Raw genomic sequence first — 26,130 nt, 5'->3', positions numbered from 1 at the left:
TCTCAGAGGAACTGGCCACAGGAGTCCAATCCTTCAGGAGCCTCCTCCTCCTAGTAGCCTTCCAGATGGACCGCTCTCTCCCTCCAGCACCCCAAGCGCTCTGAGTCAGCTCGGTTCAATGGGGACACGCAGGCTCTGGCGGCAGAGGCTGAGCTGGTGAGCCTCTTTGAGCCTCAGTTTCCTTACTGAGAACACCTACTTCATGAAGGGAATGAGAACACTTACTTCATGAGGCTGTTGGACGCTTAGAAACAGTGCGTGGAAAAAGCACCCTGGACACGGCCCTGGCAGCCCCCCTGGGCTCCAAGGGTGTGGTCCGTGCCCACCTGGGGAGAGCAGGTGGGTGAGAGTGAAGGTGGAAGAGCGCCAGAGATTAAGTGAGATGTCAGAAGGAGAAGGAAAGGATCTGTGTGTGTGTGCGCACATCCTGGAGGTTTTGGAGAGGAAGACAGGAAACAGGTGTGCGTGTGGGAAGGCGCTAGGTGCGGAATGAGGCAATAGGCCGCATATTCTCACTTCCTCCGCCAACAGGGAATTGGAGTTTTGAGAGGCGGCATTTCATTTAATTTGCTGCCTTTTTATTTTGGTACATATGCCAGGGGCCTGTGGGGATTGGGTGTATTTTTTTTAAATAAATCGATGGGAGACAGGGTGAGAGGAGGACAGGAAGCAGCTCTGGGGACGCTGGTGCCAGTGGGGAAAGGGAGCCGGAGGATGCGGAGGAGGACCAGGTGGGGGGGGCGAATGAAACGTGGGATGCGCAGAGTCTGTCAGAGTTTACAGCTCCAACGAAGAATCTCTTATGCACATAATAGCCTGCTCTGGGGTTTTTCTTTCTTTCTTTTTTGAAAAGTGCTTCAAAAGCAGGTTTGTAATTTATGTCAAAGAATTCTTTCAAGTTTTGATATCGCAGGCAAATGTAAGGTGCCTGGAATGTGGGGAGATGAGGACCTTTCAGATATATATATATTTTTTTACATATATATATTTGAATATTGTACTGCTGTGTCTTAAATGGCAGGAGATGGCCAGCTCGGGGAGGAGGGGGTCTTCCTGCAGCCCCAGGGCGGTGAGGAGACTTTCTCTGTGCCCTGCAGAAAAGGAGTTTTTCTTTGGAGAAAAAGACGAGCTTGTCTCATTTTCGAGAGGGCAGACGTCTTTATGGGCTCCAAAGGGAAATCTTGGGACCACGCTCGTCTCTCGCCAGTTGCTGGCTCTGAAGCTGCTTTTTCCTCTGTGTCCTCAGGACTGTAAGGTGCAGGTGGAGGGAGATGGGCTTCATCAAAGGCTCGTCTCTGCACCCCCGCCTACTGCCCCCTGTGCCTCTGAGCACCTGCTTACTGCCCTGTCTTGGTTCTCTCCACTCCTGTCCTGTCCTGGACAGCTGGTCCTGGGGTGGGGCTGGCCCGGTCCCAAGGTCACCCCACTGGATCCTGCCTGTGAGACAGTCAAGGGTCTGGAAGGAGGAGAGCCCCTGCCTCCCCACCTTGAACTCTAATCCCCCTGCCCAAGGCTCCAGCCTCACCCCTAGTGATGTGTGAAACTCACAAGGTCAAGACTCAAAGTATCATATAAGGTTAAACTTGGCCTTGGGAGCACGTAGCCCGTAGGTTCTCGATATGGTTCAGGGAACTCTCAGGGTTCCACAGAGGTGCCTCAGGGACCCATTAGGGCAACTTGCCCTTCCTTCACTTTTAAATGTTTTCAACATGGGGCTTCCGTGTATTTGAATCAGACCAAACAGGTCCTGATGCTTCTAAAAATGCTGAAAAACTATAATGTGGCCCACAACCTAAACCACCTCAAAGAACCTGAGGAGCAGAGGGCAGGTCTCCTTGCTCAGGGTCATTTGGTGCATGTGACGTTAGGGGCTAGAAGACAGCCCCCCACATGCTCTCCCATTCTAGCCCCTCCCCCCACCCCCACCCCCACCCCGCCCCTTAGAGCGGCCATGACAGTAACTCGTGAGCTGCACTGACAGGCCTCAAAGCGCTTAGGGCAGGGCTAATAAGGAGTTGGCCCAAACAGGGATTTCCCCCTCCTCCCCGCTTCCCACCTCCCCCTTTTCCTCCCTCCTTCCTACCCTCCCCAGTGGACTTGGAGCTGGAGGACATGACCTTGAGTCCCAGCTCTGTCAAGAACACAGTGGCTGACTCTCTCTACATCCCTTGCCTTCTCCGGGCCTCATCTGTCTCCATCCTGTTCAATAACTGGGGTAGGGGTGTGCTTGAGGCTGGGCTCCCCTGAAGCCCACCCTCACTGTGCAGTTCAAGGATTTCAGGGTCCAGGAGAAGCGGGGGTTCTCAGCACCAGGGGGCTGGGAGCAAGAAAGGCATATGGGCGCCTGGGTAGGTCAGATGAGTGGACAGGATCAAACCAAGGCAGACGGGGCAGAGTTAATTTATGCAAGCTGTGGCCTCTATCCTTCGTTCTGCAGAGTGAGCGCTGTGGTGACAGGGGCAGCTGGATGGGCCACGAAGGAGGGGGGCCCGGCAGGGACGAGGAGGGACGACTCCAGAGGTACTCACCGTGGGCGCCGGTTTCCCTCCCGACACGATGCAGACCAGCGTGAAGTTCTGGGCTTGGTAGCGGCTGAAGGGGGCTGGTGTGTCAGCGGCCACCACCTCAATGGAGGTGGGAGGAGCTACTCAAAAGAGAAGCACAGGAAGACCAATGCTTAACTGGAAGGTTCGGGAAGAGTTCACTGATTACCTAGGATGGGCCAGGTCCCACACTGGGCATTGGGGTGGGGGACAAATATTGCACAATTCCAGGGGGTGCCACTGGCAGCAACGACAGTGAGAAGGATGTCGCTACTGGGCATACAGACAAGGCCCTGCCTCACGGGGCTTACAGCCTGGTGGGGAAGATAACCATGAATCAAGTGATCACACGGTCAACTGTGCTAAGTGCATCAGATACCAGGAGGTATAACAGGATGTAAAGGGACACGCTCAAGCCTGAGGGAGTGACGCCGTGCTGTGCCTGAGGACGCAAGAGTAGGCAGAGGACAAGTGTGGCAGGTGGAGGGAACAGCATGTGCAAAGGCCTCGTGACAGTTGGCTCAGGGCAGGGGGGATGGAAGGCAGGCTGTGTGGTGGGAGGGCAAGGAGCGGGGACGTGGTGCCTGCTGGGGCTGGGGAGATGTGCAGGGCACCGCTCGTGGGTCACCGCTTGCAGTGGTGTGCTGTGGCTGGTTCCTACCAGCTCCTGAGAGCGGATTGTGATGTTGCTGGGAATTTTGTGAACCAGTTCTTAAACTGCTGCTAGATCGAAACAGGCCACGGTGGGCATCTTTACGCCATGGAAATCAGCCACCACTGCAAATCAGGGCTTTCTTGTTTGTTTCTTCCGCCGTCCCCACCCCAGGCCCCCAGAGAGCAGGTTTGCCAGCCCACCGCTGGCTGTGAGTTTTTCTTCTTTGTCCTGAGAGCAGGAGGAAGAAGGCTTCAAGCAACAGCAGAGATATGATCTGAGCTGCATTTTGAAGAGACTGGAAACACAGAGTGCTGTTTAAGCCAGCGAGATGGGTCGCTTAGACCGTGGTGAGGGCAGAGCGGGAGAAGCAGATGACCTTGAGAGATATTTAGAGCCAAGAGTCTTTCCTCTTTCTTTTTATTTTCCCCCCAAAGTTGGCTTATTTTGATTGGTCCCGCTTCCCACCAGCTTCCCTTTCTGCTCTCCTCACCACCCACTACTGGCTGGTTTGCCAAAGCAGGTGTTCCCAGGCACCGTGGGTTATTGAGAGGTCAAATGTGGAGCCATCCGGCACTCCTGGGTCCAAGTCCCAGGGAGGTCACCGCCACCTCCATGTCCTTGGGCAAGTTACCAAAACTGTGAGCCTCAGTTTCCCGATTTGCTAAGTGGGATTAATCCTTGGCAGACACATTTGAAGGATGAACCAGCTAATCGATATGAAAGGGCTTAGCACGTGCTAGGAATTCACTAGTCTTATGACTCTTGAGATTATTTCCGCAACTTCCTTGTTATCAGCAGGACAGGAGCCAGAACCTTACAACTTTGCTTAGGAAAGGCTGTCAGTTCTGGCTTCTTGTAGCCTTAGGTCAAGTGCAGTGGGAGACACAGAGAAAATGAAGAGGGGTGGGCCTTTCCTTCCTGCAAGGGGTTTTCACTCCAGTTAAGTTTAATTAAATCCGACAAACATTTCCTGACACCTACTAGGTGCAGGCATGGTGCCAGGTGCTCACCACAGGCGCCCAGTGATGAAACGGATACAGCGCGTCGAGAAGCTCACAGTCTGGCGGGGGTGACAGACGCCTGGCAACTCTATTTTAAGGTCTAGTGAAACGAAGCCAGGTATGAACCATTCATTCGCTCAGGCAGCCGCCATGTGCTGTCGCAAGGGAAGCAGAACAAACGGGAAACAATGGGAGAACAATAGATGGAGAACTGTAATTAAGTGTGAGGTGGTAGGAAACAGATGGGAAGTGGGGTAAGGAATTCCGAGAGGGGAAAAACACACCAGAACACTTCAATTATCCACAAGTCACAGTCTGCGATCTAAGTTTTCTAGGACTCACTGAAAGCCTGGATCCCATGGCAAGAACCAACAATGACCAACAGTTAGGAGCCAGGAGCTGTTCTAAGCCCTTCACGTGTGTTAATTCATTTAATCCTCACCATGCATCTACATGGGTTTATTTATTCCCATTTTACAGATGGGGAAACTTAAGAGGTGAAGTGGCTTTCTGGGGTTCACAGAGTTTGGATTTGAACCCCAGCACCCTGGCTCCAGGGCTCAAATACTAAGCTGGAACACTGACATATCTTTGGAAAGAAGAAAGAAGTTCGTACCTATCAGCGCCTTTAGCCCTAAATGCACATTTTAGCTGCTGGGGATGCTCATTTACCTGACACATCTCAACTCTCACGGATACCTTTAATCCAGATCCTTGGAGGAACTCTTCCCGTGGGTGGCTCTACTCAACTCGGATGCCCCAAAGATCAAGGGACCATGCCAATTAGAGCTTAGAATAATTCTCTGTCACTGCTCATGGTGGCTTATGGGTAGGGATAAGTATACCCTCCAAGAATCCTAGGCAGCGGTCCCCAACCATTTTGGCAGCAGGGACCGGTTTTGTGGAAGCCAATTTTTCCTCGGACGGGGTGGGGGGATGGTTCAAGGGGTAATGCGAGCGATGGGGAGAAGCTGTAAATACAGATGAAGCTTCGCTCCCTTGCCCACCGCTCACCTCCTGCTGTGCGGCCCAGGTCTTAACAGCCAGTCCACGGCCTGGGGGTTGTGGACCCTTATACTAGAGGCTCAGGGCTAGTCAGGGGGCACCTTTAAAATCCCTCATTTCTTCTTTCTTACTTTCATTGAGCAAACAGGAATTAGACACCTAGAACCTTCCTTATAGGATTGCTTTGAGGAATAAATGAGATGATGCTTACAAGATGCCTAGCACGTAGTAAGCCTGCAATACAGTTTAGCAATTTTAATTAATATTACTTATCTCACTATTATAAACGAGATAGTATAGGACAATGGTGAAGAGGATGGGCTCTAAATCACACCACCCAGGGTTTAAAGATCAAGCTGTGCCATTTGCCAGCTAGGCAACCTTGGGCAAGTTATGTAGCCCCTCTGTGCCTCAGTTTCCTTGTCTGCAAATTGGAATTATAGAGTACCTGTGAGGATTCAATAACAAAGTACCTGAGAGTGTTTTAAAAGTGCATGTCAGATGCATTTATCAGGCAAATTTATTAACGTTCTTTCTTTGAGGCTCTTTGCTACTTTCTGGGAAAATAAATCATCGTCTTTGCCTTCGGGACATTCATGGTTTAGCGAGGAGACCAGAAATGCTCTGGACCTGCACTGTCCAATACAGTAGCCGCGCATCCCTGTGGCTCTCAAGCATCTGAAATGTGGCTTTTTCAAGTTCATATGTGCTGTAAGTGTAAAATACACATTGAATCCGGAAGACAATTTTTTAAAAGCGTGTTAAGTATACCATGAATATTTTTATTCTGGTTACTTACTGAAATAATACATGGGGTACCCTGGATTTAACAAATCTATTATTCCAATTCATTTTAACTTTTTAAAGCCTTTTCTCAATGTGGTCTTTAGAAAGCCTACAATTAAATATATAAATATATATTTCTATTGGAGAGGGCCAGTCTAGACCTTCCATTTTACAGGTAAGCAAACTGAGGTCAGAGAGAGGGGAGATTTGCTTACGGTCACACCGTCAGTCAGTGGCAGTGCCTGCACTGGCACCCAGGCCTTCCAAATCCTGACCAGGCTTCTTTGTACAGCACAAGTGCTCCTCCCGACACACACACACACACACACACACACACACACACACACACACACACACACACACACACACACACACACACACACACACACACACACACACACACACACACACACACACACACACACACACACACACACACACACCCCGTTCTGGAGATCTGCACCCAAGTCACGCACACCACCCACACAGACCCTGATTGGGAACTGTGTTCCTGTCCCTCGTTATACTTCTGAGCAGGTGTTAGCAATATGTACAGTTAGTCAAGCTCATAAGACACTAACGGATTTCAGTTGTATGGAGCAGGACACGGCAGAGCTGCTAATATCGGCGTGGACAGTCCAGGCTTCCCACACTCTGCATCAACGTATTCCTCAGTTGCTGTGTCCTAGGAAAATGTCACTCTGCATCTCGCCTCCTGTTGCCCGCCGGAGGGCTCTGAGTGCGGGTGGTCAGGGAGCTGTCTACACCCGGGAGTCCTTGGCTGCCTCGGGATGCTTCACTCCACACGTCATCCTCTCCCCCTTCTTCCTCTCTTCCCTTCCGTTGACTACGTACAGCACTCTTTCCCCCACAAACTGCTGCTTCTTAGGCTCGTGGTCTAGCACCTTCCCTTACTCTCAGTCTTCCCCGTGCCCATCTTCTTCTCTACTTCCATCTCTCCCTCCTTTTCCAGTCCCATTCTCACCTGTATCCCCACATCCATCCCCATCTCCATCCTTTTGCTTTTCAAACTCCATCCCCATCTCCATCACCACCTCCATTCCCATCTCCATCCATCTTTTTTCTTCTCCACCTCCATCCCCATTCTCTTTTCCATTCCTATTCCCACTTCTATTGCCTTCCCCATCCCTAAATCTACTCCATCTCTATCCCCATTCCCAACTCAATCCTCATATCTGTCTCCATCCCATCCCTCCTCCAAGCCCAACCCCATCTCCATTCTCATCATCCCCATCCCTGCTACAATCTCTGACCAAGGTCAAAGCCCCCTTATGACTCTATGCCTGGAATAGATCCCGTGGCCCCCGAAGCAGTATCCAGTCAAAGACAGATGGCCAGCTGCAGTCATGGGTATAAAGGTCCTGGACGAGAATAATCCCAAATTCAAAGCTGGGCTACAGAATGAGCGGTATAGAGCAAGGCCACCTGGCTATGATCCAGGTGGCATATAATGGCAAAGAATCATTAACAAAGAGCCCTAGATCACCAATTTCTCCCCACTCTTCTGAAGCAGTACCCAATGCACCCAACACAAGTGCCTCATTCCTATGGACTCTGAGAGTGTGTCTTCAGGGTTGTCCGTGCTAGTGCAATGCTCTCCTGGGGCGAGGGTGGGTACCATGCACCTGAAAGGACCCTCCTCAGAGACACTGGGCAGGCATATTTGGCCTGGGCAAGGGAGAAATAGTAGTAGTCATAGCAGTAAGACCCTAGACAAAGGCAGAGCTTCAGAATTTACAAACCACTTGTGGATATACCACGGTACTTGTGTAACCCCAGCCCTGTGCATTAGGGAGAGCCCCTCAGTTCTACAAGTTCACCATCATGGTCAAACAGAGGTCACTGCCATAGAACTCCCCTGAATCCACTGCCCCCAAGTCAAGCCAGTGGACTTCCCAGTTTAGTTTTTATTTATTTTTAATTTTGGCTGCATTGGGTCTCTGCTGCTGCGTGCTGGCTTTCTCTGGTTGCGGCGAGAGGGGGCTACTCTTCGCTGCGGTGCGCGGGCTTCTCGTTGCGGTGGCCTCTCTTGTTGCGGAGCACGAGCTCCAGGCGCACGGGCTTCAGCAGTTGCAGCACATGGGCTCAGTAGTTCTGGCTTGCGGGCTCTAGAGCGCAGGCTCAGTAGTTGTGGTGCATGGGCTTAGTTGCTCCACGGCATGTGGGATCCTCCCGGACGAGGGCTCGAACCCGCATCCCCTGCATTGGCAGGAGGATTCTTAACCACTGCGCCACCAGGGAAGCCCCCCAGTTTATTTTTGACTTTGCCTTAAGCAGAGAGAATTGCTGCTAGAAGTTTCTTCGACTGATTTTGTCCAGCATCTGGGAAGGTAAAGCGGCTTCACATCTGACACGGCCACACAGCACAGCACGCCTCTGTTCCAGGCCATTGAGGAGGGGGCAGGAATCAAAGTTATTTTAGACTCTACTGTTAACATCGACACAGTGAGGCAATGGTTGGGTGATCGGTTTTATGAAATTAACTCTGAAATATTGCGTTTTTCTCTTGAAAGTAGAACTTTGTTTCGGTCATCGTAACTCACTTTGCAGATAATGTGATGGCTCTTAGCTCTGTAAATCATCCTTTGGCTTTTGCAATTCAGGGACACAAACCTGTTGTGATATAAACCCCAGCAGATCTGGGTCTAACTGTATCTACTGGAGTTAAATTCTCTCCCCACCATGAGGCTCCCCCCAACTCCTCCCAGGGAACCAGCTCAAATAGAGTGAGGCCAAGGTTCCAGCCCAGGCTCTGTTACCAACATCCCATGGGACCTTGGGCAAATCAACTGACCCACACGGACATCAGTCTTCCCATCTATAAAATGGGTTCAATAAAACATATCCTGCCAAACTTTCAGCTTCCAAGATTTTGAGAGAAGAAGCAAGTGAGAATATGAACATAAACCTTCTACAAGGATGGTGAAGTAGAAAGGGATTATTTATATTACCTCTTCAATTGCTCTCACTTCTCCCTGGGCTGGGAGGGACATAGAGGGGAAGTTCTTCTTCCTCTCAGGGGTGACCACTGTCTGGAGGAAGGGATAATCTCTCCTTTTCCTTGAGTACCTTGTGCTAAATTGGTCTTAGCACACTCCTGCTCTGGGTGTCATTTATCAAAGGGCGGTAATCAATTAGATTTTGGGGAGGAGTGGGGGAGGGAAAAGACAAGTTCAAAATTACATTATTTGCAAAAATCCATTCTTTCCTCTCAGCGTGCCTGCTCTATTGACTGCCTTCTGTTTCAATCAGCTACTAGTCACTATACCATATTCAAAAAAAAGAAAGAAAACCACCCTCAATATAAAAGTGTTCATGAATATAAATATTCCTCCATGCTTCCTATTTTAATTTCTTTCTTTCTTTTTTTCTGTCCCACATCTCTGTGTCTTTCCCATCCTCTCTACCGGTCTCTCTCTGCTTCTTTAAGATGCTACTCAAAACAGCATCTCTTCCAGGAAGACTTCTCTGCTCCAGCCACACAGAAATGCCCCAGGTTCCTTCCTCGCCTTGCTCACCTCCTCTGTGCCCCGGACATACCAGTCCTTCTGTTGGTTAATTCGGCTTCATCCTTCAGGTCTGCCCTTGACTGTTGCCTCTTCCAGGCAGCCTTCCAGCACTTTCCCAAACTGGGTTAGGGCTCATCCTCTGGATTCCTGGAGCATCCTGTTCTTGTCATACCCGTAGGTGCTTGTCATTCTGTCCCGGGCCCACGTCTGTTTCTCCATTAGGCCGTGTGCTTTCTGAAGGCTGGAGCTTCGTCTTTCTTTAACCTCAGAGCTAGTGCAAGCCTGCCACGCAGGGATTCAATTTCAATTCCTGTTTGCTTTTTTCCTTCTTTCACTTCTAGTACAGACAAGCACGCAATCTGTGGAAGGAATCCCGAAAGACCTTGCAATGCCGTGGGCCCTGCCACCACCTCTAGCCTTGTCTCGACCCTCCCCCCAACACCATGCTCCAAATATACGGAGATATTTTTGGTCTATAAACACCCTAAGCTTGTTTCAACCCCGGGGCCTTTGCATCTGCTCTTTGCTTTGCCTGAAGTCCTTCACTCAGCTTTGAGCAAGGCTGGGTCCTGCTTATCTTTCAAGTCTCAGCTCAAATGCCACCTCCTAATCTGAGCGAGGCGCCTCTTCTATTCTCTGTCACAGCACCTCGTTATTTCTTCATAGAACACATCATAAGGTATAGTTATTTCGTATACTGGTTCTCACACTTGTCTTTTTTTCCAACACACCCCACTAGTATGTAAGCACCATGAGGACAGGAACTCTTCTGTCTACTGCTACATCCAAGGGCCTGACACACAAGGATTCGCTCAATAAACATTTGTCAAATGAATGAGCTGGGAGGAGGGACTTAAGTGTCCTGCCCTCCCACCCCTGTCCAATTTGGAAGGGCTGAAATCTTAGCCATGTCCAAGCCTCTCTCTCCCTGCAGAAGCCTGAGGAAGAAACAGCCCACCAGCAGAAGGGGGACTCCAGCAAGAAAAAGAGAGAAGGAAAGGCACAACGCTTTGCTTTATGGGAAAATTAAATATTGAACTGAGTAGTGACGGCAGCCAAGGGGAAAAAATACTGACAAAAAGCCCCCAAATGGAGCCGCCATCAGTGACAGGAGAGATAAACGCAGTGTCTGTGCGTATATGAGCTGCAATGGGGCCCTTTTATGTGGCATCTGCTGAGCCAGATCACAACCCCCAACCTTGGAAGCGAGCGGGAGCCCGCGTGCCGATGCACCGGCGAGGGGTGGGGATCTGGGTCCAGGTCATTGCCAGCATCGGTGGCCACTGCCCAGACCCTCCCTGCCTGGAGACGGAGGCCCTTCTGAGTGGAGCGGGGTCACAAGGGTACCCAGTGGCTGCGGGTGTAGCCCATCCACCCCGCCTTCCTCTCTGAGGAGAGCTGGTTGGCAGCCCCGTTCACCGGTTCACCTGCCTCGCCCCTCCCCTGACAGCTGTTGTGCTTTCCAAGTGGTAGGAGATAAAATTAACAAGCCCAACTGGAGGCCCTGGCTGGCTGCTCTGGGGGAGCAGGGGAGTGCGAGGCGGGTGGTGCAGCGTGGGAATCGGTGAGGCTGGGCCAAGCAGGATGCAGCTCGGGTTACTGCTAACGCAGAAATAAAATCCTACGAGCACCTGTGCACACACACAGACACACACACACGTAATATATGCACACACAGACACACACACACACAGACACACACACACACATATGCATACGCACACACACACAGACACATAAACACACATACGCATACACACACACGTATATATACACAGACACACACACACATATATGCACACACAGACACACACACATAAACACACACAGACACACACACAGACACACATATGCATACGCACACACACAGAGACACATAAACACACATACGCATACACACACACGTATATATACACAGACACACACACACGTATATATGCACACACAGACACAGACACACATAAACACACACATATGTATAAGTGCACACACAGAGACACATAAACACACATACGCAGACACACAGACACACACAAGGGCAGTGGGAGGCCACAGGTCTTGAGGCCAGATCTGAATCTGCATGCTAGTGCTGTTTTGTACCTGTGCGTTTAACCCGGAAGTTCTCAAAGTGTGTTTCCCGGGCCAGCAGCTTCAGAACTTGTTAGAGATGTAAATTCTTGAGCCCAATTCCAGACCTGCTGAATCAGAAACCTGGGGGTGGGGGTCCAGCCACCCAGGTTTTAACAAGCCTTCCAGGAGGTTCTAATGTAAGTTCCACAGGGGAATTACTGCCTTGACCTTCTTAAGCTTTAGTCTTCTGGCAGGCACAAGACCCACTCCAAGGTAGTGTTATGTGAACTAACCATTAGGTCCGTAGTGGGTGCCTGGTAACAGTTGTGGAAATTATTACCGACTGGGAGGACAAGGCTCAGGGGAGTTGGAGAACCTCAATCCGACTTCTCCGGGCCTGGGCAGACAGGGCACAGGGAGAGATCCCTGGAGGCTTTCCGGCTGTATGCACTGATCGGATCAAAGGACCTCAAATCCCCAAACTACCTGCCCCTACAAGTGGAGCAACTTTCTGCTTGTGCCCTGATTGGCTGCTTGTCCACGTTCCATGTCTTCTGATTGGCCTCCTGGGCTGCCAACCCCAGGTGGACCCTCCCTACACCTCGGCTTCACTGTCCGGAGGCAGCCTGTCCAGCAGCCTGTCTGCGGCTACCGCGTGTGACTGCCCCAGCCCTGCCACGCCACTGTAGTTTATGTGGCAATAGAGTGAATGTGTTCAGGCCCACGATAAGTGCCATTTCCGCAGAGATGAAATCTGTGGGGTGTGACACGAACCCATTTTAAATAGCAGCAAGGCTGGCTATTTGGGGGATGTTTTCAATGTATCCCAGAGGTATATATAATACACATGGGCGATTTCACCAGGTGCCATCGTTTTAGCTTTATGAACGAAGTCTCCAGAAGCCTGTGGAAGCTTGGGGGAGGCCCTGGCAAGTGGGCAAGCACATTTGAGATCTGGCCAGGGGCAGTGACGCTCAGCTCAAGTTCAACTTCAAGTTCAGGCTACTCTATTAACCCCCCGCCCCCCTCCCAAGCCCCTGAGAACAATAGGCTGGAGCCTGGAGGTTCTGGGTGGGTCTCACGCCCTCTTCCCCAACGCTGGAAAACCTCTGTCCCTTCCAGCAGAACTGTGTCCCCCTCAAGCATCGGGTCCTGGTGTTCTGGGGCTTAGAAGAGAGCTCACCCCTGGACTTCCCCACCCAGCCCCTGGGGCACCTGGCTCCCAGGTCACAGGCTTTCTGCTCACCAGCAATGTGTCCCTTAGGCAGGTGCTAGCTTCCTGGGCCTCCCGCATAGGACAAGGGTGACACTGGGGCCTGCCGGTGCCTGTGAGGACTGAAGTGCTTGGCTGGGCCACCAACCTCCCAGCAGAACTTCCCAAACCCCCAACCCCCCAGCTCCGAGCCCTCCCTTCCCATAGGACTCTGCAGCCATAGTCTTTCCTGTCCCATCAGCATTCTAGCATTCTAGGATTGACTTCCTGAGTCAGAGGGCAAGCGAATCATTCTTGCTTCTCACTTTTCACAAAGCAATTTCCAGGGGAGGCAAGTGGGGGGTAGCGGGGAGGGGAAGAGCCATGGAGAAGGGGCGTTTTGTGGGAAAAGGATTGTGTATTATTTCCTCCTTGACATTTTACTATGAAAATATTCAAACCTATCAGAAAGCTCAAATAAATGTACAATGAACACTCATGAATCCATCACCCAGTTTCATCGATGAGCATTTAACTCTACTGGCTTTATCACACAGCTACTGGACTGTGTCTTTTCCAAGAGCAGGGCGAGGCAGAGCCAAGCTCATTCCTCTTGGGATCCAACTCCTGGCTAGGGCGGTAGGGCTTGACTTGGGGGTGGGGGAGTCTCAGAGATCCAGCCCTCATGATCTCTTCCCCTGGTCTTTCCATGGCCCATGTGCTGAGGCCTTGGCCACCTGTCTCATCTCTGACCTCTCTAACCTCATCCCTCACCAGGTCTGCTCCGGCCTCAGTTCTCTCATCTGTAAAATGGGCATCACAACAGTACCTACTGCATAGGGTTCATGTTCGTGGCACGCTTTGCAGGATGCCTGGTACTGGTAAGTCCCTGTACCTACTGGCCATCATATTTATGAACAGTAACCTCCATCACTGGCCTGAACAGTGGCTGGACTTTGCCGACACCACTCACTCTGGTCACTGGCCTGGGAGCTTCCTCAGGTAAGGACATTGGGTCATCCTGCTGACCAGGGCCCCAGCTAAGGGCAGCACAGAGCAGATCTCAGCGAGCATGGGCTGAGCTGATGTTTGAGGAGGTGACTGGTGGGGGGCGGCTGGATTTGCTCAGTGAGTATCCTCCTCTGCACCCTGAATCTGGGGTCCGTGGGGTCCCCAGCACACAGCGGGTTGGGTGAGGGGTGGGGAGGGCCCTTGACCATCACTTCTGCTCACTGGTCACTCTGAGGCAGGTTCCATGCTAAATGCTTTAATGCATTAGAGCCTTACAGAACCTAGAAGCAGGAATTATTATCTCCGTTTTACAGAGGCAGAAACTGAGGTTTTCAAACGCACTGGTCCGTGGCTACTCAGCCAATAAGGACCAAGGCTAGGACTTGAACCCATGTCTGGCTTAAGCCCTCAGCCTGGCCCTGCTTCTCGCCTTCTGTGGGGTGTCTCTCCAGGCACCGGTTTCCTGTGTGGTCTGGTGAGGGGGGCTGGTCTAGGTGGGTCCTAAAATCCCCCTCCAGTTCAAAAAGTCTATGGCTTTATGTGGGAGGTCCAGAGGGGGCAGCAGAGGGTTCAATGTTAGAGAAGAGGAAAACCGTCAAAGATGGTTGTCAGACAGCTGTCAGACAGCAGGACCGCTCAGCAGAGAAGGGCCCAGGCTCTTCCTGATGGGGAGCCTCAGGAGTTGGGGTCTCTGCTCTGATGGGCCTGGGATCCACGGGAAAATCAGCTGGGAGGCATGCCTGGCACCAGAGTTTCGCAGTGAATACACTCTCTACCCTCACAACTGCTCCCAAGTCCCCCGGCTGCCTCGGGGAGTTTCCCAGGCCCATCCTGGCTCCCATGGCATCCCTGGACAGACGTCACTGGATTCAGGGCCCCCTCACTTTTCCTCTCTGCCTGTGACCAAGCCCGGTGGACAGAGGGAAGGCAGGGCCCCCAGCAGCTTGGCATGCAAGAAGAACTTTCCCAAGAGGCTCTTACCTCACCTCCCCTGCTCCCACCTGGAGCACAGCAGTTGGCCTTCTATGGGCTCAGGAGCCAGCCTGTCCAACTTCACATCCTGGCTCTGCCACCTGTTAGCTGGGTGACCTTGGCAAGTCACTTACCCTCTCTGTGCCTGTTTTCCTGTTTTCCTCAGTATCTATCTCATAGGGTTCTTGTGAGCATTGTATAAAGAATTTAGACCTTTAGACCCTGGCCTGGCACCCAGTAAGCACTGAATAGAGATGTCAGCCGTTGTCCTTATTGTTGCTGTTATTATTATTGTTTCTTACTACCCGCTCCTTCCTGTGCCTTGGGGTCCCGCCACACAGGAGTGCTCTCTACTTGCCATGCTTTCCTGTTCCCACACCGTTGCTTACAGGGCTCCTTCTGCCTGAAATGCCTCCTGTCCTGTCTGCCCCAGCCTACTTGGCCCAGCTCTACGCCACCTCCTCCATGAAGCCTTCCTGATGCCAGCCCCTCGGGGAGAGCCTCCGTCCTGGGAGCTCTCACATCCCTCACCTTGCACCCTAGTCCTCCCCCATCGTTCTTATTTTCCATCTGCTGGAATTCTAGAAACCTGTGCCCTTATTTGTCTCCCCATCATTCAGGGACTCCTTCAGGGCAGACACTGGGTCTTATATCCCTCTCATTATCCCTGGAGCATACAGGTCAGGGTCTGGATTCAGAGAGAGGGGCTGAGAACCTCCATTTGGTCACTTGTTAGCCAAGCAATCTTGGGCCAGTTGCTTCATCTCTCTGAGCCTCAGTTTCCTCTTCTGTAAAATGGGCATAACCATGATCATTCTCTCACCAGCTGAGAATTAAACAAGAGAACACTCATAATGAACTTAGTACCATGCCTGGAACATAACAAGCACTCTGTCAGTGTTAGCTTTTGTTATTAAGATTATCTGTTGGGAAGATTATCACTCCTAGGCAGTGAGCTGCCTCCTTGTGTACAGATGGGGAGACTCAGTGAGTCCAGGGCTCCCTGCAGGCTGGCAGCAGAGACAGCAGTGCCGACCCCAACACGAGCTATACTTGGAGCGTGGTCCTGGTCTGTTTCCCCTTCTGTACGTGAGGCGGTGGGATTACTTCCCTTTCCCCAGGAGTGGCTATAGGCAGCAGACGCTCTTCCAGGGACCGGCTCACCACCTCCCACAGCTGCCCCATCCCTGCTCTCCCAGCTCCTGATTCAGCTCTGTTAACACCTGTAACTTTAGCCTTGGGCCTGTTCCTTAAATCACTGGGCCTGATGCACGACAGTTTTGGCGGCCACATATCCCTTGTAATTAAGGGGCCTGTCCCAGGGAGGGGAAGTTTACCTTCTGCCAGAGACACTAAATCCAACTCCCAGTGGTGGAAAGGATAAAGCATCGCATGGACCTAACACTTGTCACGGTTTAACGATGCACCTGCAGGCCCGCTCTGGTGGGGTCGGGAGGCTGGAGCCGAGATGGGTGGATAGTAGGTGGAGAGAGGCAACCCTGGAACGAGAGGCGAGCCCTGGTCTGTGAGATACAGAAGGTCCAGGGAGTTGGTGAGAGTCTTGGGGGACTGTAGCCACCTGCTTGGACAATTCCAGGGAGCAGATGAATTTCTAGCTCAGCTCAGGAGGGCATGACAGGCCATTCCATGAGAGGCTGTAAGGTGGCTCCTTAGCCAGGTGGTCTGGGTTTGAAAACAAGCTCTGCCACTCACTTGCTGTGTGACCTTGGGTGAATTACTTAACCTCTCTGGGCCTCAGTTTCCTCATTTATTAAAATGAGTAAGTACCTACCTCCTAGGGTTGTGAGGAGTAAATCGATTAATACATTTAAAGTGCTTAGAGCAGTGGTTGGCCCCCTGTAACTAGAAAATTCACCACTAATATTAAGATGGATCTCTCGGTCCTTCCCCCATGGCAGGCACATAATAGGGGCTTATAGATATTAGTTGAAACGAGGACTTGTAAGTGTGATGAATGAATAAGCAAATGGTCTGTTTCCCTCAGAGAAGAGCTGGTGACGGCAGCTCTGTGGCCCCAGGGAAAAGATGCACAAAACAGTGCATATGGTGCTTGACAAAGCGTTGTACCTTCCAGCCATGATCACGGGTCAGAGGGCTTCCACAGCATTCCAAATCGAGCCCTTTGAGTGGATGTGCTTCAAAGGCCCTGTTTCCATCCCCAGCTCAGGGACTCAGGTCCCCATGGAGGGAGAGTGGTAATCAGAGAAAATTCAGGTTCCTATTCTAGGCTTCCCTTTATTAGCAGACTCAGTGTTCTCTGCTGTAAAATGGGGACACTGATCTTGCTGACTTTCCGGACAGCTAGGAGGAGCAGCTGACAGTGCAGCCCAAATATTCCATGCTGGCCCTATTGAGCGGAGCCTCGGTGTCTGGCCGAGGCCCAAAAGGCTGCCCACACTCAGGGAGGAGCCATGTCCCTCCTGGCAGCCTTGTGTAGTGGAAAAATCGGGGGCTCTGGCTTTCAGCAGACCTGAGCTCAAAGCCCAGCCCACTCACTGCTGTGGGACATCAGGCAAGTTCTCTGCCCTCTCTGAGCCGTCTGCAGTTTGCCCCCGTAACTGAGGCAGCATAGGGCCTGCCGAGGAGTGGGTAGACGTGAGGGAGGATTGGTGAGCTAATGTACTGTGCTGGGCCTGTCGCTGAGCACACAGTGGGCTGCGGTCAAGGGCAGTCCTCCTTTGCGGGGCTGTGTGCAGAGAGGCAGGGACCGAGGACTCTAGAAGCCTGTCCAGGAGGTGGTCAGCAGGCTCTGGGCTTTGAGGCTGAAGCTGGGAAGTGACCGTCCTTGATAGATGACCCAGTTAGCTGCAAAGAGCTCCTCTGAGCCCCAAACCCATCTGTTTGGCCCCTCTCTGAATGAGGTCTCAGCCAGTGACCTCAGCTGGCTGAGGGCCCGAGGGCGGGCAGGTGGGCAGAGTGCGCATCTTTCCTCCAGGTCCCTGGCCAGGTCCAGGCACTCAAGACATCAGTGTCCGGTCTCCGAACAGGCTTTATGTCCATCCTGGAAGACCCTGGCCACCCTGGCCTCAGTCCTCTGGGCTCCAGCCCTGCCTCTGGCAGCCAAGCCCAGCCAGCTGCCTCCAGCCCCTGATGCCCATCTAGAAGCCCCGACTGGTGGGGAGGAGGTCTGCAGAGGTCCTGAGGACTGCAGCCCTGGCCTCTTCACGCCAGCGGCCCATTTTCTGCGGTCGCCGTCTGCCGAGTGAGGTCACGTGGTTTCACTGGTACCTTCTCAGGGGAACATCTCCAACCTGTGCCTGGTCCTGCCATGACCTCCACATCTGCCCCCGTCTTTCCAGTTGGTCCCCATGCCCTGTGGCTTCTGTCTGGAAACGCCTCACATGCTCAGCCTCTCCTGACTGAACCCTGGGCTGGCTCTTGCCATCTCTCCCCTCCTAACTGCCCTCCCTGCCTTCAGAACCTGCCAGCAGACCAGGCTGAGCACGATCTTCTTTAGTTCCCACAACAGCCCTATGAAGTAGGAACCTTCATTACCCCCAGTTTCTAGCTGAGGAAACTGAGGCTGGGAGAGGATAAGTCACAGTGAGACTGTGGAGGGATGGGATTGGACTCAAGGCTGCTGGATCGGTCCCTTCCTGATCTCCTCCACCAGGGCCCAGGGTAGGAGGCCACAGTTGTCACTGCCTGGCTTATAAGGCTCCCACTGGGCTGATGTCATTTCCTGCAGCTCTGATCCTATTCCCTGGCCCTACTGCCATTTCCAGGGTGAAGGTTAGGGCAAAATGGGTGAGAAGTAAGCACTACTACTCTTTTCACGAGTGCCCAGTGTGAGCTTGGGACATAAACCTTTACATTTTATGCCTCAACAGGGGAGATGCTACTGCAGTCCCCATTTAGCAGATAGGAAAACTGAGGTTCAAGGAGATTAAATAGGCTGTCAGTGTAGCGTAGTGGTTAGGTCTCTAACCACTGCTTCTGGAGCCAGCCTGCCTGGGTTTGAATCCCATTTCTGGCCTTGCTGGACCTGTGCCCTCAGGTGACATTTTTAACCTCTCCATTTTCACACCTGTAAAACGGGGAAAGTAACCGAAGACCCTACGTGAGAGGTCTGCTCTGACAATTAAATGCGTTAACAGGTGTAAAGCAGGGCCGTGCCTGGTGTGTAGCAAATGCCCCATAAGCATTTCCTGCTTTTATTACTCGTAGTTGCAGAGCTGGGTTTCGAATTTATGGCTGAAGCCAAGGCCTATACCCTTAAACACCCATCGATTCTCTAAGGAAGTAAAGGCTGTTTCTAGTCTACCTACTGAACAGAGGTGTAGTTCTTCAACTGGGGTTTTACCCAGCCGTCTGTTCCCAGTTTGGAGGACCATGGGCATTTACTGTCACTCACCCAGGGTGGGTGGGAAGGCTGATGGGGGAGGGGAGAGGGCTTGGAGGTACCCAGATGTTTGCCTGGGGGACAAAAGGCCCAGGTCTGGTCTTCAGGACCCTGGGGGCTTCTGGGGTGGGAGGTGGAGATTTGGGTTTGCACCCTCTTCCCCTCAGCGCCCCAGGACTCCTCTGCAGCCCTGGCTGGGAGGATCCCAACCCGCCCTTTCCTCCTAGCCCGTGGCCACTGCACTCGCCTGGGGCCGGTTCAAGCCCAGCAGGTGGCTCATCCTCTCCTGCTGCACGACAAGGGAATGAGTTGATCCTTTCTCACCCAGCAGGTGTCCTGGGCTACAGAGAGGGCTATAGTGGTGGCTCTGAATCTTGCCTCCCAGCTACCCTGCCTGGGGACCCCCAGGGATTCTCAGACCAGCCGTCTCCCTCCAATGACTAACCTGCTCCCTGGACCACCATTTCCAGCAGCTGTGCGCTGGTCCCGCAGACAGCCTCCCAGGCCCCCACCGCTGTCCTGCCCCACAGGCAGGCTTTGAATTCAGCTGAAGCCCACTTTCCCACTGGCATCCTACAGAGAGGCAGGGCTGTGCTTCTGCTCTGCTCAGGCCTGGGGAGAAGCAGTAGGTCTTTGAGGGATGCAGGGTCTGCCCTCAGCCCTCACATCTCCCCATCCTGCTTGGAGCCAGAGACATTTCTCCTGCCCAAGTCAAGAGAAGTCCTCAACACTCCAATTATTGGTCCTGGGAACACGCTCCTCTTTTAGAGAGGAGGACTGGGCTGGGAATTCAGAGACTGGAGCTCCAGAATCTGGTCTCACTGCTTTCCACTGCGGCTGTACCCATTTACACAAAACTAAAAACAGAACTACCATAGAACCCAGCAATTCCACTCCCGGGTATATATCTGAAAACCCCCAAAACACAAATTCAAAAAGATACATGCACCCCAATGTTCATAGCAGCATTATTTATAATTGCCAAGATATGGAAGCAAGCTAAGTGTCCATCAACAGACGAACGGGTGAAGCAGGTGTGGTGTATATATATATATATATATACACACACACACACACAATGGAATACTACTCAGCTGCTAAAAAGAATGAAACTTTGCCATTTGCTGCAACATGGATGGACTTGGAGGTTATTATGCTTAGTGAAATAAGTCAGACAGAGAAAGACAAATACTGTATGATATCGCTTATATGTGGAATCTGAAAAATACAACTAACTAGTGAATATAACAAAAAAGAAGCAGACTCACAGATATAGAGAGCAAACTGGTGGTTACCTATGGGGAGACGGGAAAGATAAGCATAGGGGAGCAAGACGTACAAACTACTGGGTATAAAATAAGCTATAAGGGGTGGGGGGGGAGGGATAAATTGGGAAGTTGGGATTAACATATACACACTACTATATATAAAATAGATAATCAACAAGGACCTACTGTATAGCATAGGAACTCTACTCAATATTCTGTAATAACCTAAATGGGAAGAGAATTTGAAAAAGAATAGATATACATATATGTGTAACTGAATCACTTTGCTGTACACCTCAGACTAACACAACATTGCAAATCAACTATACCCCAATACAAATAAACATTGTTTAAGAAAAGGAGAAATAAGCTACAAGGGTACATTGTACAACATGGGGAATATAGCCAATATTTTATAATAACTATCAATGGAGTGTAACCTTTAAAAAATAAAAGAATCTGGTCTCAGAAAGCAGAGCTTCAGAGCTCTCCAGAAATCCTAGATTCTGTCCTGGCCTCAAGGAAGTGGGCTCAGCCTTCGTCACCCTGCCAGGAATGTTTTTAGCCCTCACCAGCCCCAGGGTGAGATTCTTCTAATGGGAAAGTTCCAGGAACTGGCCACGGGAGAACTTCCCATGAACTTGTGGTCCAAAGTCACACGGCAGGGGAGCAAGCAACTCACACTGGAGAGAGATAGACCAATGGAATCACAATCACAATTTTCTCCTGTGTGTTTCTTCTAAGAGTTTTATAGTTTTAACTCTTATGTTTAGGTTGATGATGGATTTCGAGTTAAGTTTTGTACACGGTGTTAGGGAAAGTCTACCTTTATTATTTGCACGTGGCTATCTGGTTGTCCCAGCACCATTTTTTGGAACAGACTCTTCTTTCCTCATGGAATTGTCTTGGCATCCTTGTCGAGAATCAGTTAACTATCAATGTGAGGGTTTATTTCTGTACTCCATTTTATTCTATTAGAAGAAACTCGCTCTGGGGCTGGTGAGACCTACAGGCAGGCTGGGGGGTGACAGAGGCTGAGCCCATTTCCACGAGGCCAGGCCAGAAAACCACTGAATCGTGTACTTTAAATGAGTGAATTATAAGTTATGTGAATTCTACCGCAATAAAAATCAATTTAAACAAAAACAAGGGGGAAAGAAAAGCACCAGATGCACTTAATAAAAATTCAGTAAAACACACTGAAAAAAAAAAGGCAAGCTATGCGAAGTTTATTAACAACTGTTCTCCGCGTCCCCTGGCCTCAGGTGTAGAAAAGCATACAGTGTGGTTTGGTGCCATTGTGGCCTCGGGTTGCAAAGTTCTACCTTTATCTGCCAACCTCACTTGGAAGCCTCCAGAAGAGACACAGGGATCCCAAGATAGAACATTTTACTAATGCTTAACAATCCTCTGGGACGTCTAGTAGAGGGAGTGGTTAAGCGTACAGGACGCATTTACCCTTGCTCTGGCACTAGCTGGCTGGGTGGCCTGGGTAAGTGATGTAACCTCTCAGATTCTTCATCTGTCCAAAGGGAAGTGGCAGTACCTGCCTTCCAGAGCTGTCGTGACTGTTCAATAAGTTCCCTTATGAAAAGCTTAGCACGGTGCGTGGCAGGTGAGCAAACACACAATGAACCGTGACTCTTGTAGTTGGGAGCCAAGAGTATGGGCTTTGGAATCAGACAGTGAATCTGCCCTGCTCCCTCCTGGGTCAGTTTCTGTTGTGGGTTTAATTGTGTCCCCCCAAAACATACGTTGCAGTCCTTACCCTGTGAATGGGACCTTATTTGGAAATAAGGTCTCTGCAGATGTAAAGTTAAAACGAGGTCATAATGGATTAGGGTGGGCCCTCATCCATTGTCTTGTGTCCTTACAAGGAGAGGGAAATTGGGACACAGGGACACAGACGCACAGAGGGCGAACGCCAGGTGAGGATGGAGGCAGAGATGGGAATGATGCGTTTACAGGTCAAGGATGTGAGAATTGCTAGCAACCACCAGAAGCTGGAAGAGGCAAGGAAGGACCCTTCTCTAGAGCTGTCAGAAGGAGTATAGCCCTGCCGACACCTTCATTTTGGACTTCTAGCCTCCAGAACTGCGAGACAATACATTCCTTTCGCTTTAAGCCCCCAGATTATAATCACGTGTGATGGGCAGCCCTGGGGATGCAGCACAGTCCCCAGACCTTGCTTCTGCATCTGTACCATGAGCTACATCCCTCAGTGGGACATGTCCTCAGCACCTAGAACTCTGCTTGGCACGGGGGAGCTGATGAATAAGTAAGTAGCCATGGAATTGGTTGCATGAAGGCATGAAACCCACATGGCTCGGACCTCACCTTCTTTGAGTGTCACCTTCTTAGAGAGGCCTCGCTGTCCACCTTGTTCACAATAGCCCCACTTCCCTCTGCTTTGCTTGACTACCCTCTGACATATCACAGGTCCCAGCTGTCTACTTGTTTGTGTCTGCCTCGCTTCCTGCACTGACTGTTCCTTGAGGACGTGGAATTTTGTCTGTCCAATCGCCGAAGCTGAGTTCCCATGCATACGACAGCACCTGAATGTACCAGGTGCTCCATAAATATTTGGTAAATAAATGAATGAATGAAGAATGAATGAATAAATGAGATTTAGAATGCCCGTGTGTATGGACAGCCAAGTCATCTTCTAATATATTTCAACCAAAAAGACATTCTGATATTGTTTTTACCAGACAGAAAAGTTCGATACTGGACTGTCCATGTCACACGTGGACACTGACCTGGATTTGGACCCAGGTCGGCTGGACTCCAAGTTCAGTGCTCCGTTCAGAGGGTCTAAGTAGTGAGGGGGGCGCTGGGTACTAGCAGATGGGAGAACCACTCACGGGGACTGGGGCACAGGAATGGAGAAGGGGGGGCACTGATGGACGTGCTTTTCCTCCCCCCAGACTCCTGTAAGCCCCCTAGAGGGACAGCAGCCCCACTGGCCATCTGAGTTTTGAGTGCCAAGTGCTCCCAGTTGGGGCTCAGTCTCCCCAAGGTCCCCACTCTCTCTACTCTGCACTGCTCCCTCCTCCCCCTCATGCTTGCTTGACATTTGTGTCACTAACAGCTTTTGTGCCAAAGGTTGGGATGTTTCCCCTTGGGAGCTCAGAGATGCTGTTAGGAACACCAGCTCTGATCTTAGCCAGACCTGCTGGGAGCCCCAGCTCTGGCACTCGTGTGGGTGAGCCCCTTAAACTCTCAGAGCCTCCGTTTCCTCATCTGTAAAATGGGGGTGACAATGCCTGCATCGGGAGGTGCTCATGACGGTCACATGATGAAGCATGGATTGAATACTCAGCACACAGGGCTGGGCAGATAGCCGTGCTTGATGGCTAGTGACCTTGATTATTAGCTCTGTGTTAAAGGCCCCCTCAGTGGCAACTCTGCACGGTGAGGGTGGCCAAGATACCCTGTGCCTTGGTCTTGCGGCAAAACCAAAAGAACAGCCTCTTTTGGCTTCAGCAGGTGGGAGTATCTGGGCCTCTCAACATGTAATTGATTGTAACGTCCCAGCCTGAACACGCTCCCCGCATAACCCACACCCCTAAGAAGAGCCTCCGAGAGCCTTCTGTGACTGTGCACAGTGCGTTCCCGGGGCCCAGCACGCAACTTTCAAACTGGCTTATAATTTATCTGCTGCTCGGATGAAAACATTTTAATGAGTGTGTGTAGCACGAACCCTCGGTGTCACCCATGGGGCTCCCAAATGTCTTTCCCCACCACAGAGCGGGGATGTTATAGGCATGAAATTACAGCTGCACTCGCAGTTTGATCTCTACCCAGAAGCCTCTGGAAACAGCGCGTTAGAATGTTCTGGAAGGATGCAGGCTTGGTGATAGTGGGCTGGGGTGCCCAGTTCTCTGGCGGACCTGCTCTGTGCTTCTGATGTAGGTGGGGGCCTGGGCGCTCCCCACCCTCTAGGTTACCCTCTCCCCACTGTCCTGGGAAGTTTCCCTTTGACCCCCAAATTGGACAGGGGCCGTCTTGCCCCACTGTTCCTTGCACAGCCCTTAGGGTCCCTTAGGAGACCTAAGGGCTTAGGCCCAAAGGAGACCCCAGCTTTCAATGACCTCCACTTACCTGGAGGGAAGGTCTCTGTGTGCGTGTGTGTGACAAGAAACGGTCTTTCTATGCAATGCCACAGACAGGCCAAAACCATGAGTTGACTTTAATTTTTGAAACCTGCCTTGAAATATATTTAAAGGAGACGGTCATGGGGGAGGAAGGGGGAGGTGGGGCAATTTTTAAACCTTTCTAATTGTGCCTGATTTTTAACTGACATGACCACTATTTGTTGTGAGAGATATTATTATTCATTTAATTATTTTGAAGTACAGTTGATTTTCAATGGTTTTTTTAGAGATTTTTTAAAAAATTATTATTATTATTATTATTTTGGCTGTGTCGCATGGCTTGTGGGATCTCAGTTCCCTGACCAGGGACTGAACCCAGGCCCTGGGCAGTGAAAGCGTGGAGTCCTAACCACTGGACATCCAGGGAATTCCCTGATTTACATGTTGTGTTAATTTCTGCTGTACAGCAAAGTGGTTTGGTTATACATCTATACATATTCTTTTTCATATTCTTTTCCATCTGGTTTATTACAGGATATTGAATATAGTTCCCTGTGCTGTACAGTAGGACCTTGTTTTTCATCGCTTTTATATATAGTAGTTTGTAGAGAGACACTATTTAGGGGTCACTCGGCCTGTGCGTGGGCCCAGAACATTCTGTGCTATGCATCATCTCATTTAATCCTCCCAACCTTGGCTAAGTAAGCCACTTCCTTCTCTGTGCCTGGGTCTGTGCAGTGGGCATAGTGCAGTTTCTGCCTCATGGGCTGACGTGGCCGCCGGGGTTATGGGAGATACTACACGGGCAACTGCCTTATACTCAGCCCCACTGTCTCTCCCAGCCCTCCCCTCACCAGTCCGGACCTTGCTGAACCTCAGAAGCCATGCTGCTCTGGGCCAGGGACAGCCACAGCCCTGTGGGGCCCAGAGCCAATCCTTTCCTCTCCCTGAGCCTCAGTCTTCTCATCTGGGAACTGGGGATAATGGTTATCCTGGCCCTGAGGGGCCGCGGTTAAGGATCAGGTGGAATACTCTATGGGAAGCACCGTGGAACTGTCACAAACTGGCCAAGACTGAAGTGTGGCTGTCATTTTCAAACTTGGGATGTATCCTGGCTCCTCCCCTAGACATGTGATGTCTGGACAGGCAGACTTACAGGAGGATGGTCACACAGAGGCCGGCCACCCTGACATCCAGAAACAGGGCAGGACTGGACCCCCTTTCCAAGGAGCCAGTGGGCACAAACCTGTGAGTGTTCACTTCTCAGACTGGCTTAAAGCTCCCTGGAGTCAGGAACAGTGGATGGCTCTTCTCTGTGCCAGGGCTGAAACCAGGGGCAAGAAAGAGGCAGCCACAGCCGTGCCCAAGGGCAGGCAGGCCAGAGACAATGTTAATAAAGACAGTGAAATCTGGCTTACTGAACCTCTTAGCTGCCTCGTGCTGGGCTAGGTGTTTTGCAAACCTTTTCTAATTTTTTTTTTTTTTTTTTTTTGGCGGTACGCGGGCCTCTCACTGTTGTGGCCTCTCCCGTTGCGGAGCACAGGCTCCGGACGCGCAGGCTCAGCGGCCATGGCTCACGGGCCCAGCCGTTCCGCGGCATGTGGGATCTTCCCGGACCGGGGCACGAACCCACGTCC

At 51.2% G+C, this 26,130-nt stretch overlaps 1 protein-coding gene across 5 annotated transcripts in view; it reads right to left on the bottom strand.

Annotated features, from left to right (window-relative positions):
- The window catches only part of IGSF21 (immunoglobin superfamily member 21), a 272,330-nt gene that overhangs the window by 11,700 nt on the left and 234,500 nt on the right, over positions 1 to 26,130 (bottom strand). For all 5 annotated transcript variants that reach the window (XM_067722134.1, XM_067722126.1, XM_067722142.1 and 2 more), the window contains exon 5: positions 2,529 to 2,644. In XM_067722134.1, the coding sequence (XP_067578235.1) occupies positions 2,529 to 2,644 (116 nt within the window). The remainder of the gene's footprint in view (positions 1 to 2,528; positions 2,645 to 26,130) is intronic.

Source organism: Pseudorca crassidens, chromosome 2 (assembly GCF_039906515.1).
Source record: "Pseudorca crassidens isolate mPseCra1 chromosome 2, mPseCra1.hap1, whole genome shotgun sequence".
NCBI classification, from domain to species: Eukaryota; Metazoa; Chordata; class Mammalia; order Artiodactyla; family Delphinidae; genus Pseudorca; species Pseudorca crassidens.
The sequence above is the reverse complement of the archived record's forward strand: the minus strand, read 5'-3'. Positions and strand labels throughout refer to the sequence as shown.